The 21,552-nt window shown below is 42.9% G+C and overlaps 1 protein-coding gene across 2 annotated transcripts in view; it reads left to right on the top strand.

Annotated features, from left to right (window-relative positions):
• ZSWIM7 (zinc finger SWIM-type containing 7) overlaps positions 1–21,552 on the top strand; it is a 76,039-nt gene that overhangs the window by 18,538 nt on the left and 35,949 nt on the right. For both annotated transcript variants that reach the window (XM_033921898.1, XM_033921899.1), the window contains exon 3: positions 2,865–2,967. In XM_033921898.1, coding sequence (XP_033777789.1) covers positions 2,865–2,967 — 103 coding nt within the window. The remainder of the gene's footprint in view (positions 1–2,864; positions 2,968–21,552) is intronic.

The following is a 21,552-nucleotide window of genomic DNA, read 5'->3' as shown; positions in this document are numbered from 1 at the left end:
CAAGATGAGGCAGACCATCTTCCAAGGCATCTATTGCCAGATGGATTCATATGGCAATTTTGTTGACTTAAATTGCTTATGGCAAACGGTGCCTATTTCTCTCAAAGCTCATTTGAGTAGAAGTGTGGCTGCTTCCTGAGTGGAGACCAGGGCAGTGCCACCTAAAGAAATCTGTAGAGCAGCTACTTGGTCTTCACTTCATACTAGAGAATGACATGGGGGGAAAGAAATCTGTCCCCGTCACCGGAACACCGTCCCCTTCACCACCCCGTCCCCGCAGCATCCACCCTTCCCTCTCACCACCTCATTGCCCTTTGGCACCCCTTGCGCGGTCTGTGCAACTCCCTCCCCCTTACCTTCTCTGTGCGTTTTAAGATTTCAGACTTGTTAAAAGCCGCTGGAGTGTTCGTGCAGTCGCGTGCGTGTGTGGGCGGAAGCTTCTCCTCTGATGCAACTGGAAGTTGTGGCAGAGGAGTAGCTTCTACCCACACATGCACACGACTACACATACGCTCCGGCAGTTTTCAACAAGTCTGAAACCTTAAAACACACTGCGAAGGTAAGGGGGAGGGAGGGAGATAGATAAATTCGGGTGGGTAGGTAGGAAGGAGGGAGGGGGCCGTGCACGATCGGTGACCGCACACGTTACCTCCCTTAACTGTGGGGACAAGGCCATTCACAGCTCCACGGGCCTGCGGTGAGCACCTTTCACCCCTCCACCATTTTGGTGGGTTACCTGCGGTAACATCCACCATGTCATTCTCTACTCCATACCTTTACAAGATTCTACAGAGTGGGCATGGCAGCTCAGGAGGATACCACTTTGGGTCCTCAGTTTTGTGGACAGGCTCATCGGTCCCACCCTAGGTGTCTGCCACTGCTTTGGTACATCATCTACAATACAGACTTCTTGATACTTGGGACCTGGGTTGGCCACTGTGGAAACAGGATACTAGGCTTGATGGACCTTCAGTCTGTCTCAGTATGGCAATTCTTATATTATGTAGATAAACCTATAATCCAGAACTGGAGGTTTTCTCCTGTCAGTTGGAAGTACCGTATTTTCGCGGATATAACGCGCACCCGTGTAAAACGCGCGCACGGGTATAGCGCGCGGGGAACACAAATCTATGTAAAAAAATTTTAATATAGCGCGCACACGCGTATACCGCGCATGCTAAAACCTCTCCCGCCTACTCCGAACCGACATCCTCCCCCCCGCTAGCTTACCCGCGTTTTACAACTTTTTTTTTCCAATCCGATCCGGCATCCCCCTACGAACCGGCATCCTCCCCCCCCCCCCCCTCCCGTCACACACCCCTCCCCCGCGATCCTACATCCCCCCCCCCCCCAGCACCGCAAAACATGTCTTACCCGATTGGGCACCGGCACCAGCACCAATGCACAGGATGTGCCAGTGCCAGTGCCCGAAGATCCTCCCTCGTTGGTTTGGGTTGGTTTGGGCTGGGCTGAGCTGGGCGGTGCGGCGCAGGAGAGATCCTCCTTCTTCCTGCGCCGAGCTGGACTAGGCTTTGAGCATTTGCGCATGCTCAAAGCCTTCTGGTCTTGCTCTCTCGAAATCTCGGAGAGAGCGAGACCAGAAGGCTTTGAGCATGCGCAAATGCTCAAAGCCTAGTCCAGCCCGGCGCAGGAAGAAGGAGAATCTCTCCTGCGCCGCACCGCCCAGCTCAGCCCAGCCCAAACCAACCCAAACCAACGAGGGAGGATCTTCGGGCACTGGCACTGGCACATCCTGTGCATTGGTGCTGGTGCCGGTGCCCAATCGGGTAAGGCATGTTTTGCGGTGCTGGGGGAGGATGTAGGATCGCGGGGGAGGGGTGAGCGGGGGGGGGGGAGGATACCGGTTCGTAGGAGGGATGCCGATCGGATTGAAAAAAAAAAGTTGTATACCGCGCTCACGCATATAACGCGCGAGGGGTATGCGCGGTACGTAAAAACGCGTATAACGCGCGCGTTATATCCGCGAAAATACGGTACATGTAATCATATATCATATATGACTAATAAAGCCATATGTTTGTTGAGCTCCATATCTGTTTGTTGCACACAGCAGGGTAGTTCATTGGGACACCTATGTTATCAGTCCATGCTAACTATTGTTCTTTTTCATGAGTTACAGAGCAGAACAGAAATGTACAGTACCCCCAAAATTTGCAGGGGTTCTGTTCCAGGAACCCGTGCGAATTTCGAAAAACCGCAAATACGGTTTTTCATCTGTCAAAAGGCAGGAGAGAGCAGCTGGGGCTCCATATAGCGTGTCAAAGCAGCTCCTGATTGGTGTAACCATGACTTTAGTATAAGGAAGTGGTGGTCAGAAAATACCGTGAATTAATGAGTCCGCGAACCGTGAATTCGCGGGGGTTTACTGTACTATTGTTTCTGAGAAGTTCCCTGTGCCCCTTTCTGCTTTCTTCTGGTATTGTGGATATTGATTGCTTTGGTACAAGGAAGAGGAGCTGAAAGATGTGATTGACATCCTTCTGCAACAATTTGCAATCAGAAGATATTCACCTACAGTACAGTCTCCTATGTGTATTAACAGAAAGAATATTATCCAGATAAGAACCTAATCTTCAATAGGATGAAAAGTTCTTGTTTTGCTAAAGCCATTGTCTGTGGTGACATTATGCTGCTTGTCGGTCCTCCAGACCTGACCTGTTGGCTTATGTCAACAATAGCTGAGGACTATAAATCTGATCTTTATTTCAGTGAAAGGGGCACACATGAGCTGGTCTTTACTGAGAAGGTGTCCAGGTTACATCATTGCTACCACCTGAATGACATGGTAAATGACATGACAGTGTAACTTTTTATCATAACCAGTGTATGTTTGGATTTTGTAGGCTGAAGTTTGTGTTTGGACCATCAGCTCTTCATGCACTGGATTTAGTCGATCAGCTATCTGTCACCCATGTCACTTGTCCCAGTGGAAGGACATTGTTTCAGGTATATTCTTGTCAGTTATAGACAATGTATTTTCTTATCTTCTCAACTCCTGCCTTAAGGAGAGAAAGGTAAAAATCAGTTGATTTAAATCCATGACATTGAACGTCATTTAATGCAATCCTAAAACATACTATAACTTTATGCAGATTTTTCTGCTCCTAGATTTATCTTATTTCAAAGCCTTAGAGGGCTACACATTTACTCAGATCTCTTCTACATTCTATAATTATGCATATAATAGTTATCTATGTACTTTCTTGTTTTTATTGATTTGTTAATCAACTTTGTGAAGCCAAGATGGTATACAACAGGTGTAGCTTGATATAAATAACTTACATTGCAGAATAACATAACAACAGTAAAATGACCGAATGTCAGCATAACACACAGTTACAACAGTGTAAATAGGCAAATTAAATCATAGTGGTAACGATAATATACAGTGTCTGTAACAGACATTAAAATAGTATAGTAGAACATTGAAATTTTGAAATATGATACTTACAATGTCACCACAATATAGTGAAACACCTTAATAAGCATCAGAGGTGTGAACAAAAGTGTATGAAAAAAGCATTGTGGATACATAAACGTGGATAGCTAGGCTGAGGGTGTAAATTGAATAAGGCTTGTGAACCTGGGCGTAGCAATGGTCTCAAACTCAAACCCTTTGCAGGGCCACATTTTGGATTTGTAGGTACTTGGATGGTCTCAGAAAAAAATAGTTAATGTTTTATTAAAGAAATGACAATTTTGCATGAGGTAAAATTAATTGTATATGTAAGATTGAGTATATAAATGTAAGATCAGTTAAAAATAAGGTAGATATTATTTATGATTTAATAATTGAGGAGGGATATGTGATATTATGTGTGACTGAATCTTGGCTGTTGAAGACTGATGTGGTTATAATAAGACAATGTTGTCCTCCTGGATATGAGTGGTTCTGGGCATGTCGAGAGAAGAAAAGGGGAGGAGGGGTTGTGGTGCTTGCTAAAAAGGAATTTGGATTAAAGGAAGTAGGAGAGTAATGGTGTGTAAGTCAGGAGAATGTTTGGTGTTACGAAATGAATGGATAGTTTTGTGTGTGAGTTATGTACCTAGTGTTATCTCATCAGAAGGATTTCCTTTTTTGGAGTTCTTGTTAGGATTAACAGTAGATATGGAAAAGTTATGTATGATAGGTGATTTTAATGTGCCATTATCCCCTGAGAAAATCTTGGCTGGTCAGGTAGATAATGAGCTCTATTGTGTGATGGAAGGTATGGAGTTAGAGCAGTTAGTAACAGAAAGTACTCATAAAGCAGGAAATGTTTTAGATCTTTTGTTTTTATCTAATCATATGGTGGAAAGGTTAGAAGAATCGGTAGTGGTTAAGGATGTCACCTGGTCTGATCACCATATATTAACATTTGGTCTTTATAATATTCTACCTAAGACAAACGAGCGGAAGTTTAAAATGATAAGACCTAAGTTTGAGTCAAAAGATTTAGCTGCAGTTTTGAAACAAAATTTGATCATTGATGTTAACCGCTCTGTAAATGAAGATGTGGATTTGTAGCATACTTTCTTGATATCTTCCTTGATATAGCCCCACAGGAATTAATTATTGATCGACCTAACTTAACTTGTCCATGGAGATCTGATGTGGTTATTCATGTAAGAAGGGAAGTTAGGCAAGCTGAGAGAAAATGGAGTAAAATGAGGGATCCAGATAAGGATGGATTTATTATAAGATTTATGGAATGCAAAATGTTGTGTGATACTGAGCGAAGCAGATATTTTTGAGATAGAATTACTAATGCACAGAATAAATCTCAGGAGTTATTTAGGACATGTAAATTTTTATTACATGGAAACAACCAGCTTAATAGTAAAGAACAACCAGACGCTGATAAATATGCTAGCTATCTACAGAAGAAATTAGGGGAGATTGGGCACAATGGTTTCATGGAAGAGAGTAACACAGAGAATAATGAGGATGAATCAATTGAATTATGGCGATCTTTTGATCCTGTGACTAAGGAAGAGATTAGTGAAGTAATTGCTCATATTTCATCGACCCAAGCTATTTTGGATCCTTATAATTCAAGTATTTTACATCAGATACCTGTTACATCAAGCGCTTTTGTTAATAAATCTTTAACTGAAGGAGAACAACCTAAGGCATGTAAGGAATCAACTGTAACTCCTGTGTTATAGAAAAAGGGGTTGGACGTTGAGGATTTAAAAAATTTTCGTCCTATCTCTGTAGTTCTATTTTTAGGAAAAGTTATTGAGAAAGTAGTGTTGAATCAGTTAAATGATTATATTCTACAAAAAAATTGCCTTGAGTTCCAATTTGGATTCTGACATGCACACAGTGTCGAACTGTTAATGCTCTCAGTATTGGAGACTTTAAGGAAAGGGATAGATAAATGTAACAAATACCTTATGGTATCCTTGGATGTCTTTGGTGCATTTGACACTGGAAATTTGGAAATTTAATTAGTGAAATTGAAACAACTAGGATTAGCAGGAGGTTTGTTAAAATGGTTCGCATCTTATTTAAATGAAAGAGCTTTAAGGGTGTAGTGTCATGAATAGTGGAAATTAAAAAAGGAGTCCCACAAGGGTCAGCCTTATCGGCAATGCTGTTTAACATCTATATGACCTCATTGGGGAAGAAGTTTAAAATGGGTGTGCAATACAGACTATATGCCGATGATATTGTGTTCTTCCTGATAAAAGACATCCTTAATATGCTTTTAGATAGTTGTTTGCTAATGGCAAACCAAATATTAAAAATAATCAGGGTGTGATACATGCAACTTTAAATGCTTATAGTGTAGGAATACCACACAGGAAACATACACACGCAGTCTTAGAGTCGGGATGGAGGCGCTCCCTAATGGATGGTCTCTCACCTTTTTATTGAGAATCTTAGCTCCATTAATTACTTAGCTAATGCTCTACAACAGGGGTGCCCAACACGTCGATCGCGATCGACCGGTCGCTCGGGAAGGCAATGCGAGTCGATCACGGAACCCATCCCGGGTTCCGTGATAGACTCATGTTGCCGTCCCGATCGACCAGCCAATCAGCCTTCCTCTCCCTGTGGTTCCCCACCGGTCATCACTTCATGCACACCCATTCTCGCTGCGTCCTTCCTTGCCCGACTGCCAGAACCCGTCTTCCTCGAGCGCCTTTGTCCCGGCGCGCTTTTGACCTGATGCCCTTGCTTTGTCCCGTAGAAAATCTTTGATAGACTGGGGGATGATGTCACTTTCTTCGGGAGAAAGCGGGAGGGAGGTCTAGGGAAGTCACGTCACTGGAGAGCTGAGCGCCGGCTGCCCCTGGCGGAATCAAGCCGCCAGACTGGAGAAAGGCGGTTCAGGAGCAGGAGGTGCTCTGCCCAAAAATGCAAGAACTGCTGCTGCTCTGGCATATTGAGCCTGAAAATGGGAAGTTGAGGAGGGGGGGGGGGCTACGCATTTTTGTAAGTGCCGTGCTGAAAGGAGACTGGAACAGCTCTCATGGAAGGATTTATAGACTGGCTTTTTCTTTTCCTCGGCCCTGGGCGTCCGGAGATTTGGGCCTGCAGAAGCCTCGCGCTGACCAGCATTCCTCTCCCCGACGTCAATTCTGACATCGGAGAGGAATTTCTGGGCCAGCCAATCGCTGCCTGGCTGGCCCGGAACTTCCTCTCCCACATCAGAATTGAAGGGGAGCGGAACCCTGGTCAGCGCAAGGCTTCTGCAAAGAAAGCTTGGGGCGGTGGTGGCTTGGAGGCCTGTTTCCCGGTAGCGGTGGAAAACCTAGTGGCTTGGGGGAGGGCAGGGAGAAAGAAACAAAGGGGGCAGGCAGGGAGACAGAAAAAAGGGGAGACAGGGAGACAAAGAAAGAAGGGAAACAGAAAGAAAGAGGGAACAGGGTGACAGAAAGAAAGTGGGCATGGAGAGAAAGAGAAAGAAAGAACAGGAGGCAGGGAGAAAGAAAGAGAAAGTTGGGGGGAGAATGAGGTCTGGAGGAGAGAAAGCATATAGGAGGCTGAAAGAAGGGAAGAAATATTGGATGCAGGAGTGGGCTGAAGTCAGAAGATGTCAGAAGAAGAAGTGCAGCCAGAGTGAAGTGAGAAGAAGTCAGAAGAAGAAAGTGCAACCAGAGACTCATGAAATCACCAGACAACAAAAGTAGGAAAAATGATTTTATTTTCAATTTAGTGATCAAAATATGTCCATTTTGAGAATTTATATCTGCTGTTTATATTTTGCACTATGGCTCCCTTTTACTAAACCTCAATAGCGGTTTTTAGCGCAGGGAGCCTATGAGCGTCGAGAGCAACGTGGGGCATTCAGCGCAGCTCCCTGCACTAAAAACTGCTATTTGGTTCAGTAAAAAGGGAGGGGGTATATTTGTCTATTTTTGTATGGCTGTTATTGAGGCGACATTGCATAGTCATTTGCCTTGACCTCTTTGAAAAAAAACCCGGAATATGAATTATAATTAACATTTTCTCTGCCTTTCAGTGTGCTTTGTGGGTTTTTTTAAAAAATTATTTTATTGTTGGTAGATCATATTGACTTGGTCATTTTAAAAGTAGCTCGCAAGCCCAAAAAGTGTGGGCACCCCTGCTCTACAAGGTTATAATTTCATAATGCATTTACAGTGAGGATTAGACCAAGGTAATTCATTGTTTACATATTTCATGTGCTTCTCAAAGTTACTATCTCACGTGACATCTGAATACATATAATGGTTATAATAAAGTGATTCCCAATGTGTACACTTCTAATGTCTAAAATCTTACTATAGCATGTGACAGTCCAAAGGTTATAATGCATGCTCCTTAAGCTTTCTTGATTAGCCTTAACTCAGGGCCTACTCAGGCAAAGTCTGATTGTTGCCCATATAAGGGATGCTTAGACCAGATAAGAGATAAGATTAGGGTAAACCTGTGTCAGGTTAATATGTAGCAAGAGTCTTGTGACAAAAGGGGAGGGGGGAATGCCTCGGCATTCTGTTTCAAGGTACAAACCTTTTTTCTTGCTTTGTCAAGAGGGAAAGAGAAAGGATTCATACTTCTACATAGGGCCTCAAAGCCTTACACAGGGCCTAGATCCATACACAGGGCCTAGATCCGTGTGCCGGCCTGGCCTGGTTCAGAATTGCCTGTGTGCTGACCTTGCCTGTGTTTTGATGCCCTGGACCAGAACTTATCAGATCTCCATCCCTACATTATAGATTGAAGCCAATATTACCAGTATATGATTTCTGTACTGTGGTTCAGACGTTGATCCTGAGTAGGGTAGACTATTGTAATTCACTATACTTAGGAGTTGTGAAAGGGAAGTTGAGGACTTTGCAAATGCTTATCAACTCCGCTGCAAGATTAATCACAGGGGTTCCAAGGAGTACCCATGTAACTCCTGTGTTGAAGAAACTACACTGGTTACCTATGCAACAAAGAGTGTGGTTTAAGATTGTTGCGATTATACATCAGACATTGTATCATGCTTCCCCCAAAGATCTTACAAGAATTCTTTGAGATCTATAAACCGAGAAGAGAGCTTAGAGATGTAAATGGGATGAGATTAAGTTTGGAGGGTAGAATGTCGACTATGCATGCTAGGATCGGAGCATCAATTATATCTTTGGCTGGCATAGAACTATGGAATGCCTTGCCTGGGATCCTGCAGTTTTGTGTGGGGAGGATCAATTTTTAAGAAAATGCTGAAAACTCAATTATTTTCCAATGCATTCTTATGCTAAGGTATATTTCAGTTGATAATCACCTTTTAGAATTCTTTTGACAGCAATGTATGATTTAAAGCTTGATTGTATTTCTGAATTGATTGAATTTGTGCTCTATCCCTGTTTTTACAGGGACGATTAAGGATGTTGTTTAGACATGTCTATATTATGGTAATCATAGGGAAACATGATTTTATGTATGTGATATGAAAACCGCATAGTTGTATCTGGTAATAATAAAACCTTAGCTGCGCATGTGCACTTAAAACTCCATGCCTCCACATGTGCAGTAGGACAGAAGGAGCCTGCAGCGGTTTCCCCTTCACTCTCCCTCAGTGACGCTGCAACCCAGGAGCTAGTGCGTTTCTCCCTCGGCGACTCTGCGAGCCCGGAGCCAGTGCGGTTTCCCCATCGCCCTCCCTCGGCAACGCTGCTCCCCTCCCACACTCTCTCTGTCTGCCAAAAAAACCCCAGGCAACACCAAAAGAAAAAATTAAAACAGTCACTGGCAGTAGAGGGAAAAGGGGCACTTCTGGTTGCAGGTGAGGGCGGGGCTTCTCCCTCCCCCCAAGCAACCTCAAAACTCCCGATGCCTGCTGCTGTGACACCCCCCTCCCCAAGTAATCTTCCCCTGGAGCAAGATTGGATGCTCGAAAAAGGGGGGAGGGGAGATCACTCCCAACTGTCCGAGGATCAAGCAAAGGGCCAAGAGAGAGTTAAAAAAAAAGAAAAGAAAGGGATAGTAGAAGAGAAGGGAAAAGAGGCTTTGGGTGGGTGAGAGAAGCAGGCATTTGGAGGGCAGGTAGGAGAGAGTACATGGATGGGGTAGGCCACCACCACCTCGGTGAGTGAGGGCTAAAAGAGCCCTCCCCCCCCACCCCACCCAGAGAAAATGAAAGCGCAGAGGAGTGTGGAAGTGCGCACTGGGGCTCGGTTTGGCTCGCTATGGCCCAGCGTTCGTGAGCTTCTTGTGGAGCAGCATCAGGCGACGATCCAGCACCAAGGGTGAGCGAACGGGATCCGGAGGGGGAGACGGGGATGCGTTTGCCCGTTGTGTAACTGGGCAGGTGTGTGCGGGCAGCTGGCCACAGCTGGATTGAGGAAAAGGCAAGGGATCCCTTTACTAACACAGCTGGAAGGCGGCTTCATTGAGGGTCTGGGCAGGGAGAGAGAGAGACAGAAAGAAAGCTAGAAAGAAAAAGCGGGAGGGAGAAAGACAAAGAAAAACAATAGATGGGGCAGGGAGAGAGAGAAAAAGAAAGAAAGAAAGAAAAAAGGATAGACGGGGCAGGGAGAGAGAGAAAAAGGATAGACGGGGCAGGGAGAGAGAGAAGAATAAAGATTGTAAAATTTACAAACCTGGCATGATTTAGGGGTAAAAAGCCTTTGGGGTCCATCTCTGTCAATTTTTATTTTTTTTTTTTTTAAATTCTTTATTCAGTTTTTCAAAATTTTAAACAAGCACATAATACTTGAATATAGATTTGCAATAATTCCAAGAAAATTAATAAACCTAACACTACTCACAATAGTAATGTAAGGAAAAAACAAAGAAATATACATTATTTAGTCCACAAAGTTAAGAAATAAAGATCCAAGCATTAGAGTAAATATAAAGGAATATATCAATTATAATAACAGCCTGGGAGGCAATGATGTAAAACTCCCAACAGCCTGTACTTTAAACTGCAGGAAGAACTATCAGACATAAGAACATAAGAATTGCCGCTGCTGGGTCAGACCACTGGTCCATCGTGCCCAGCAGTCCGCTCACGTGTCGGCCCCCAGGTCAAAGACCAGTGCTCTAAATGAGTCCAGCCTCACCTGCGTACATTCCAATTTAGCAGGAACTTGTCCAACTTTGTCTTGAATCTCTGGAGAGTGTTTTACCCTCTAACAGACTCCGGAAGAGCGTTCAGTTTTCTACGCTCTGGGTGAAGAAGAACTTCCTTATGTTTGTACGGATTCTATCCTCTTTCAACTTTAGAGCGTGCCCTCTCGTTCTCCCTACCTTGGAGAGGGTGAACAATCTGTCTTTATCTGTTAAGTCTATTCCCTTCAGTATTTTGAATGTTTCAATCATGTCCCCGCTCAGTCTCCTCTTTTCAAGGGAGAAGAGGCCCAGTTTCTCCAATCATCACTCCCCCCTCCCCCCCCTTCCATGGCCAATATCAATTCCAATAATTGCTTTTGTTTGCAAAATAGAAAATTTTTCCCTTGAAGTGAAACACAGCATTTGGATGGAAATTTCAATATAAAAGATGCACCCAAGACCAAGACTCTGGGTTTATGAAGCAAAAATCCGAATTGCCGAACCAAATTCATATGTCTGAAGTAAAGTCTGAAAACTAACGGCCTCTTTTACAAAGCCACGCTAGCGGTTGCGCTGCGCTAACGACTCTGAAGCCCATAGAGATTTTTTGTTTATGTTCAATATGTTTATTGATTTTCAAAATGGAACAATACACACAATCATACAATGCATGGTGGTCAATGAAATACATGAATAAGGTCTTTCTCTTAAACTTCACCATGTACCTAAACTCCCACCCACGCCCCTACCCACTCCCCAACCCACCCTACCCCAAAGCCAATCCCAATACAACAAACTACACTCCATTCCATATTGTGCCACAATAGAAATTCACACATTAAGCAGATGACTACGAGCTCTGTGGGTTAACGTAAGCCAGAATGGTTCCCAACAAAAACTAAAAGATGTACCCCTTGTTGTGTCCAAAGCAGAGAATTGTAAACGTTCCATAGAAGCGTGTTGCAGCATCAAGGTACGCCAGTGTGACAAAGTGGGGGGGGGGGGGGGTCTGATGAAATCCAACAATGCAAAATCACCTTCTTCCCCAACAGCACCGAGCGAGCAATAAACCCTGAACCCCTTCGGGGAAGGGAGAGGAAGATGGTCCAGTGTAAACAACAGTTCCGGTCGGAGAACAAATTTGTAATTCCACATTGTCTGGATGTGTTGATGAAGCTGTAGCCAAAAGGAGTGAACCCTCGGGCATGACCAAAACTGATGTCCAAGAGTAGACTGGGAGTATGAACATTTAAGGCATTGTGCCGAGGTGCACATCTTAGCTCGAAATAGATAAGCAGGTAACCTATAGAGACGAAGCAGAAATTTAAAGTTCATTTCAATCAAGGGCACACTAGGTGTCAGGCGTGCCGTCCCAGGGAGTCCTCTCTTAATCATTTGCGCAGTCACTGTGCAGGAAAGTTCCAGGGACCATTTGTCTGCATAAGACTCATAAGAAAGTTCACCCAATTGTTCCTGGAGATAGCGATGATGAAATCTCAAAGGAAACATGTCCTGCGCAGATAGACTATCCGTAAGGGCATCTTGTGGCAAGGAACGTATATAGGAAGAAAGCTGAAGATAGGAAAACCAGTCCTTCTCCATCCAACCATGGTACCTACAAAGGTCCTCAAATGATTTCAGAGACCCATCAGAATGTAACAGCTGAAAAACATATTGGTTAGAATTGACAGTCCAAATAGTAGAGGTGACCGGTGCCATTCCAATGGGAAAATCCCCATTATCCTGCAATGGCAAATAGGGAGTCACCTGAAAGGAGACATGTAATTGATGACACAAATGCCTCCAGAGACGTCTCAGGGGAAGCAAGAAAATGTCCCGTGCTGAAGAGGTCTTTGGAGGCAGGCGCTGCACATGGAGAAGATAACTAAAATGGAAAGGGGCACACAGTAAAAGTTCCCATCTGGAGGCTGAAAAGTAGCTGGTCCCCCTAAACCAATCATTTAAGTGTCTCATCTGGCACGCCTGTGATAACAAACGGAGACTACGCAATCCCAAGCCTCCAAGGTCTCGAGGACGCGCCAGATGAACAAGAGACAAACATGCTCTCTTACCATTCCATAAATATTTTTGGAGATACCATCCAATGAGTTTATCATGTTTAGCAGATATTAAAATAGGTAACATCTGAAATACATATAACCACTGAGGCACCAGCACCATATTATACAATGCTATTTTCCCCATAAGTGAAAGTGGATAAGCCCTCCACGTCTCTAATTTATGTTGTATAATGTGGACAAGAGGGGCAATGTTTAAAGTTTAAAGTGCAGTAAGGTTGGGGGAAATAGTAATTCCCAAATAAGTAAGAGTTCCCGGAGCCCATGCAAGAGGAAAGGGACCCTGCCATTGATCCCGGACCACAGGAGATAAAGGCAACACCATAGATTTTTGTTTATTGAGGACCATACCCGAATACATACTAAACTCATCAAGTAAATCCAACACTCTAGGAAGGGAAAGGTCGGGAGACCCCAAAGTCAGCAACAGGTCATCAGCATACGCCAATACCCTCAATTGTGAGTCTCCCTCCGGTAGTCCCTGCAGTTCATCATCCAACAAAAGGGTGCGAAGAAAAGGGTCTAAATAAAGAAGAAATAATAAAGGGGACAACGGGCTACCTTGTCTAGTGCCCCGCGCTATCGGGAATATCGATGAACGAGAGCCGTTCACCAAAATACTAGCCGTGGGGTCTTTATAGAGCAGATTGACCATCTCTAAAAACCAACCCTCGAACCCCATGTAAGAGAGGACCCTAAACAGGTAGGCCCAGTTAACCTGATCAAAGGCCTTAGCCGCATCTAAGCCAACCAAAATTCCCCAAACATCCTCGTCCCAGGCCCGTTGCATAGCAGTAAGAAGTCTGCGAACATTCAACACGGAGTGTCGACGTGGGACAAAACCCACCTTTTCGGGAGTTATCAAAGTGGGCAATAACGTAGCCAAGCGATTAGCCAATATTTTATCCAAAATTTTGATATCTACGTTTAGTAAAGAAATCGGCCTATAAGATTCAAGATCCGTAACAGGTTTGCCTGGTTTAGGTATTAAAGTGATGAACGCATGGTTAGATCCCTCAGGGAAGCGCCCCTCCGCAAGAGCCACCGAATAATAAGCCTCCAAGGGGCCACAAATAGAAATCAAAAGAGATTTATAAAATTCGGGAGAAAAGCCGTCAGGGCCTGGCGATGTGCCACCCTTTAGCTGTTTAACTGCCGTCTGTAGTTCCTTTCCCTGGATAGGGCGATTCAAAAAAAGGCGGTCCGGAGAAGATAAACGGTGAACCCCAGCATCTGCCAAGTAGTCCACAACCTCTGGGCCCTCCATGGGATCCCTGGAGGCATAAAAATCCCAGAAATATGTGAAGAAACTGTCCGTAATATCTGCAGTCGAAGTCACCACCCTCCCCAACGTAAGTAATAATCTAGGAATGTAACAAGGTGGGGCGTTTAGGTTTTGTCAAGGTCGCCAACAGACGTCCTGCCTTATGTCCAAATTTGTAATAACGAAATCTAGAATAATGAAGCCCATAGAGATTTAAAGGGCTTCGGGACTGTTCCTACGCAGCAGCCGCTAGCGCAGCTTTGTAAAAGAGGCCATAAGTGTCTGTCACTAAGAGAGTAATCCTTTCCATGGCTACTTCCAGGGAATTCTCCAAAAAGTCTGTTAAGTTCATTCTTTCTGTATCAACAGGAGTTGAACTGTCCTGTTTCTTCCCTGAAGATATAAATTGAGCCGCAGTGATAGGTGGTAAATTATCTTCCGGAATCATTAAGATATCCTTCAAGTATCTACGCACCATCTCAAGTGGAGGTAATACTGGAAATTTAGGAAAATTTAATAATCTTAAGTTGTTTCTTCTCCGTTTATTTTCCATATATTCAAGGTTTTTTTTTTAAATAAAAAATCTTTCTTTCATAATCTCCATTTCTACCTTTTTTACTTGAACAATTTGTTCATGTTTTTTAAATTCATCTCCCTGTTCTTTTTGTTTTTTTTTAATCATGTTTATTAGAAAGGGTACAACCGGGTAACAGGAACAACAATAATATCAAAAGCACAAAAAAAATCCAAAAATTCTTGTCTCCGTTTGCTGGGTGGGGCTGGCTTCCCTTTGGGTTTCTCTTTGTTACTCTGCTATACCAGTGCCATTCATGTACCTTTTTGTTGACAGTGTATTTTCTTGTGTATATACTGCCTCCCTGTTCTTTTAATATTTTCTCATGGGCCCCTACCTGAGAACTGACAGAGACACAATCCGCCTGTACCTTAGTCATTGCCTTTTGGAGGTTAGAGTCCATGATTTCAATAGCCCTCCACAGTTCATCTAAATTCACTACTGTCAACTGTCCGAACTGAATTACTCACAGAACATCCCTGTCAATTTTAAGCAAAATTGAGGGGTTTTGAAGCTGTTGGAGGCTTTAGAAAAAAAATCATTTAAATTCCATGATGGCTGCTGGCAGAAAATCGCACCAAAAATGGCCTGTGGAGACTTCCCTGATGGGTAAAAAGAGAGAGGAAGGGGTTTTAGAGGAGGGGGACCTAGGCTGTGGTTGCAGAAGCCTTCAGAATCAACTTTTGAAGTCCCCCCTCTGCCCTGATTTTCCCCATAGGCTATAATAGCCCTACTCACTGTGCCATGTGGTGCCTGCCTGCTTCAGCATGGGAATTCAGCTGAAACAAATGGAGAAGAGATCGGCCTCACAGATTTGCTGGACAAACCTGATCTTCAGGCTGTCAGTCGGGACCAAGGTTGGACTGAGCTTCAACCCCCGGAAAACCTTGTCACGAAGGGGAGGAGAAGCACACTGCCTGCCCACTATTAATCTTGGACGAACCAAGAAGGAGCTCAAAAAGCCTGTACTCAAGCTCCTGACTAAATCAAGGATGAGAGCAGCTGAGCAAAGATAGCCCCTGAGCCATAAAAATACCAGCAAGCTGGCTAGCTAAGTATCCCAAGGGGTTGATCCTGCTAGCAGCAGACTTCTGCGGCGCAAATTTGTCTCTTCTCCCAGGCAGCAAGTGGAAACCTCTGGGCACTAAACCTCAAAACAAACACCGAGAAAAAAAATTCCTGAAAGTAATAAAAACGCAGAGCAGAAATTATTCTGAGCTACTGGGCAGGAGCAGCAACCTGGTAAGGAGGTGGAGTTGAAAATATGATTGATAGTTTTCTGCAAGCAACTTGCGGGTTCAGATACAAAACCCTACGGTTCAGGACCACTAGACACATTGCACTAGAATGATTTACAGAGCTGCCTTTTAATTTTAAGACTTTCCAGTATGGTTCATGACTAAAGGCACCTTGCTTAAACCAATCAAATAAGGATACACATTCCTGCTAGCCTAAAACCGCAGAGCACCCCACCCAGGAGTGAAGAGTTACAAGGGGACACACTGCTGGTTGTGGGGCTCCCCTAATTGATTTTATATATATATATATATATATATAAGATGTTTGCTTTTGTTCAGTAAAAAACTGATCGATTCTATGGTGAAGATTGAAAATTGGATGAATGAGAATAAATTGCTTTTAAATTTGCTTAAAACAGAAGTTGTATTTATTGGAAATGATGAACAGTTATTACAGGTGCAGGAGGTACAGCTGCAAGATGTGAAATTGTCTATCCTTCCACATTTGAGGTAGTTGGGGGGTTCATTTAGATCAGAGGTATCCAACCTTTTGGCTTCACTGGGCCGTATTGGCCGGAAAAAATGTTTCTGGGGCCGCACAAACGTGCAAACGCTGCAGCAAGACACAGGAGGGAGTCGGCAAGATGGTAAACACCCGGAGGCAGCAGAGGAAAACACTGCATCGACCGGGGCCGCACAAAATACTTCACAGGGCCGCAAGTTGGACACCCCTGATTTAGATGCTTGACTCGCAATGCAGGAACATACTGTATATTGCAGGTTGTTAAGAGAGTGTTCTTGCAATTGCGGGTGCTTTCTAGAGTAAAACCAATGTTGTCAGTAGCTGATTTTCGGACAGTGATGCAGAGCCTGATAATTACAAAATTAGATTTTTGTAATGCGCAGCTATTAGGCATTGCTGAGTCTAAAGTGTGGGCTTTGCAAGTTTGTAACCCATTCTGGGCTCCTTTGGAAGGATGGGCTAAATAAATAGTGCAAAATATGGCAGCTAGGATGATCACTGGGATATCACGATATGAACATATTTATCCGGTGTATAAACAACTACGTTATTTTTCAAATTGAGTATAAATTCTTGACAATTATTCATCAAGTGGTCTATGGTGCAGTGCCTTGATAGCTGACATAGATTCTGAAGGAATATTTGCCAGCTCGTTCTTGTGATCATAGCCAGCAATGAGATTATCTGTTGTTGAGTCAGTAAATGAGATACACTATATGAAAACATGGTCGATAGTCTTTTCAGTGATCGGCCCACATTATAGAACGCCTTGTCAGGTTCTTTAAAATTATGTAATAATTTTGAAATCTTTTAAAACACTGTTAAAAACTCATTTGTTGTTTAAGACATTTTTTTTTTTTTTTTTGTTTGAAATAATTTTTATTGAACAGAAAAGCACTGAACAGCCAAAGACAATAGAACAAGACAGTCATTGCAAGGAAATAATAAAATATCAGATCATTCAGAGGAGCTCCCCCCCAAGGGAGGAGAGACAAACCCCCCGAGGCCCCTCAGAGGGCAAATCAAAGATCAACACAGTCCACATAGGAAGGCAGCCCAGGATGCAAATAAGCTAGGCAGTACAGTGCAATTCAACATTTTCCAATAAACAAATACATCAAAGAACAAATGCCCTATTTACTTCCACAAGACATTTTATTAGAATGGATGATCTTTGAAGCAGATTCATAGGGCAGATTTTTTTGAACTGTAATTTTATTTTTTGTTGTAGGGAATTTTATTTTTTGTTGTAGCTAACAGTTCTGTAGTAGTTTTATTGTTTGTAATGTACTGGTGTTTTATTGATATGATAAGTTATATATGTTTTATTGTAATCTGCTTAGGTTTTAAGCGGAATAGAAGTTTTTAAAATAAATAAATAATGTATTGAAAGCCAGTAATGTTGAACTAAGAGTGAGGTGACATGATTGTGTTTGTTGGATGAACTCAGAATCCTGATAAGAACATAAGCATCGCCTCTGCTGAGACAGACCACAGGTCCATCATGCCCAGCAGTCCGCTCCCGCGGCGGCCCCCCAGGTCAATGACCTGTAAGTGATCTAATGCTCCAAAGCATTTTGTACTGTATAGTCACCCTCTAATTGTATTCTGTAATTACTTACCTCCCTTTTACAAAACTGCGCAAGAGACTTTTAGTGCTGGCCGGTAGGCTGAATGCTCTGTGCAGCTCTGACAGTCATAGAGTTCATATGAGTGTCAGAGCAGCCCAGAGCATTCAGTTCACCAGCTAGCATTAAAAACCTCTTGCGTGGTTTTATAAAAAGGGGGGAGGAGGAGGTTAATTAAGTAGGCATGAATGTTGGAATATATAGTGTTGTAATGGTCAAAATGCAATACTGCCAAGGCATTTAAGAGAGCTAAAAGGGTGAATCTCTTCATAAAGGCGGTTAATAAATCTCAATAAATAAATAAACAGACACTTGATCCAAGTATTATAGAACTGCACTAAATTGTCAGGGTGCAAAGAAGCACTTTTTCACCATAGCTGATAACTTGAAACTTAAAGGATAACAGTTGGTCAAGATAGATTCTTAGGTGGATGAAATAATCAGCTAGGAAACTTTAATCATGGGGCAGAGTGAGAGACAAGATAATCTGCCCGTAAGCCAAGAGACAGTTCTCATTAAGCCAGATAGCTACATAGTCTAGGAAAGCTTGCATTTTATAGTGTTTTAAGTATGAACTTTATGACAGAGTTCAATGAAAGGTTGGTAGCAGTGTTTTTACAGGTAGGGTCCTTAGCTTGGTGACAACTGTTAATTGAACTTGGGAATCTCTTGTTTAGAAGTTGTTCTGCTTAATTTTAGTACTTAAGAAGGTTCATAATTTCTAATGCTGTGAGTGTGAATCTCCTGTGGCTGTAGTATTGGGGGGTAGGGGGTGCTTTGTTTTGATATCAGTGGGAACAGAATCTTCATTCATAGCAGTGCAAAACAATTTTTAGAAAAATGCTCTTTACTTTAAACCTGGGTTTTACTACCAGGCGTTTCTCTTTTTCTTCTGCACACAGACTGGAAAAGGCTCTCTACTCTCTTCTTGAGTTCAAATGAAACTGGTGCTGAGGGACTTGATCCCTGCTGTTTGTGCATCCTCTTCATAAAGCAACAGTATGTGGGAAAGGAAGTCTGTAACTGAAGGTTAAATCTCAGCTGTATCTTGCAGAAATCTTCTGCGCTCTAGCAGCCAAATAATCCAAACAAAAGCAGCTGTTTCTGCTTTCATCCATCCGTCCATTTATAGCTGCACAATCTAGCCAATAGAATAGAGATGGGGGGATAGGGGTAGCAGACTGAGTAGGTTTCTTCTGATATGTGTCAATTTCTTTAGGGATCTTCAGATCTTTTGAGCTACCTCCCAGTGTGCATAGACCATAAACTGTCCATAATTATTATAAAAACTTTTTGAATTTGTGGTACTCTTTATGCACAGAGCTACTCTTATTAGAAGACAAGTTGCTTATACTTGCTGTGTATAAAGAAAGGAAATTTTGCAGTTTCTTTATGCTTTAAGTGCATTACGTGATGCTGTCATCATCCCTGTGGATCTCTGCTACCAAGATTAATAGTGAATAAAAACACACAAATAATGGTGTTAATGATGGTGATAATCTTCTGCTTTACATATAATTGACTAGGAGACAAGCCACAAAATTTCATATCATCAGTACTTGAAACCAAAAATCAGTACTTGGAACTGTTAATTTCTTTTCATAATTCTGTATCTCAGATAGTCTTCATCTCCCTCTAATACAGGGGTGCCCACACTTTCTTGGCTTGCGAGCTACTTTTAAAATGACCAAGTCAAAATGATCTACCAACAATAAAATATTAGAAAACACAACGCACACGGTACACAGAGAAAATGTTAATTATCATTTATATTCGGGGGTTTTTTTTTTCAAAGAGGTCAAAGCAGATGACTTTAACTACACAAAAATAGACAAATATACCCTCTTCCCTTTTACTAAACCATGATAGCGTTTTTTTAGCACAGGGAGCTGCTTTTTCTTTCTCCCTGCTCCCCCTTTCTTTCTTTTTCTTTCTCCCTGCACCCCCTTTCTTTCTTTCTTTTTCTTCTTGCCCCCCCTTCCTTTATTTTGCTTTCTCCCTGCCTCCTCTTTCTTTTTCTCCCTGCCCCCCTTTCTTTCTTTCCCTGCCCCCCCTTTCTTTCTTTCTCCCTGCTTCCCCGATGCCAGGCCAGGCGCATACAAGCGCTGGGCCCACAGCCTTCCCCTCTGTCAATTCTGACATTGGAGAGGAAGTTCCGGCCCAGCCATTTCCTCTCCGACGTCAGAATTGACAGGGGGGAAGGCTGTAGGCCTGGTGCTTGAACGCATCACATAGCTATAGTTTGGGTTCCTCTTTCCCACATGCATCACTTTGTACTTGCTCACATTAAATGTCATCTGCCATTTTGATGCCCAGTCTCCCAGTCTCAGAAGGTCCTTTTGCAATTTTTTCACAATCCTCAATTGCGATTTAACAACTTTGTATCATCTTAGCTGCCAATTGCTGTCCTTTTAAATAACTTGTATTTGTATCTTATCCAATTGTTGTGAACCACCTAGAACTCCCGGGTATGGCGGTATATAAAAATAAATTTATTATTATTATCAGCAAATTTAATTATCTCACTAGCATAATTACTGTGCTGCATTATTCCATGGATTCATGCCAGCATTGTTGTTTAGAGGTGCATTCTTCGCTAATTTGCTTATGAATATAGGAACAAGAGAAGCGAGTGCAATTATTATCCAGACTGAGAATATTGACTCCAGTATTGATTGGGTAAATGTAACATCAGGGCATGCTAAGGAAATAAAATTCCTTGATGAAATCAAGGACTGCTTTATAGAGCAGCAGGTTCAGGAACTGACAGATGAAGCAATTCTAGATCTAGTTCTTAGTGGAGCGTATGAATTGGTGCGGGAGGTAATGGTGCTGGGGCCGCTTGATAGCAGTGACCATAACATGATCACATTTGATATAATCCCTGGAATAAATTCAGACAAGAATCCAATACAACAGCATTTAACTTTTTAAAAAAGTGTTTATGATAAGATGAGGAGAATGGTAAAAAAAAAGAAACTTAAAGGAGCAGATGTCCGAAATCATTGAATATTCTAATTCATTCAATGGTTATTTCAAAAATTGACTATTGCAATGCCTTATTTAATGGCGCAATGGATGGTGCAAAAGGAAATTAGGCGTCTACAGATCATCCAGAATGCCTCCATTAAGCTTATTATGAAAGCAAAGAAGTTTGATCATGTAACCCCCTTACTTAATAAAGCACATTGGCTTCCAGTGGCACATTGTATTCTATATAAATTATGTTTGCTTACTTTCAAATCTCTTATATTCAAAACCCCAGCTTTTATTTATAAAGCATTAATACCGTATATGTCATCTAGATCAGTGTTCTTCAACCACCGGTCCATGGACCAGTGCCGGTCCACAGAAATTTCCTGCCGGTCCACAGGGCCAGCATGTACATCAGACCCAAAACAGTGTTCTTTAACCGCCAGTCTACGGTGCGATCGATGCGGCGTTACTTTCGAGCCAGCTCCCTCTTCCTAACTGATTCAGTGCACAAAGCCATGGACAGTGGCTCCTACGGGCATCCTGCGCCTGAACCAGAAGCCTTCTCTCTGACATTGCTACGTCAGAGGGAAGGCTTCCAGATGAGGCACGGGACGTGTAAGGTGCAATTAGTACTATTATGGGGGCGGGGTCTGAGGTGGAGATTGGGTAGAGATGGGCAGGGTCTGGCCCACAACTTAGCCCAGTGTTCGTCAACCGCCGGTCCACGGACCGATGCCGGTCCACAGAATAATTCTTTT

Source organism: Geotrypetes seraphini, chromosome 15, assembly GCF_902459505.1.
Source record: "Geotrypetes seraphini chromosome 15, aGeoSer1.1, whole genome shotgun sequence".
NCBI classification, from domain to species: Eukaryota; Metazoa; Chordata; class Amphibia; order Gymnophiona; family Dermophiidae; genus Geotrypetes; species Geotrypetes seraphini.
Note: the sequence above shows the minus strand (reverse complement) of the source record. Positions and strands in the feature narration are given on the sequence as shown.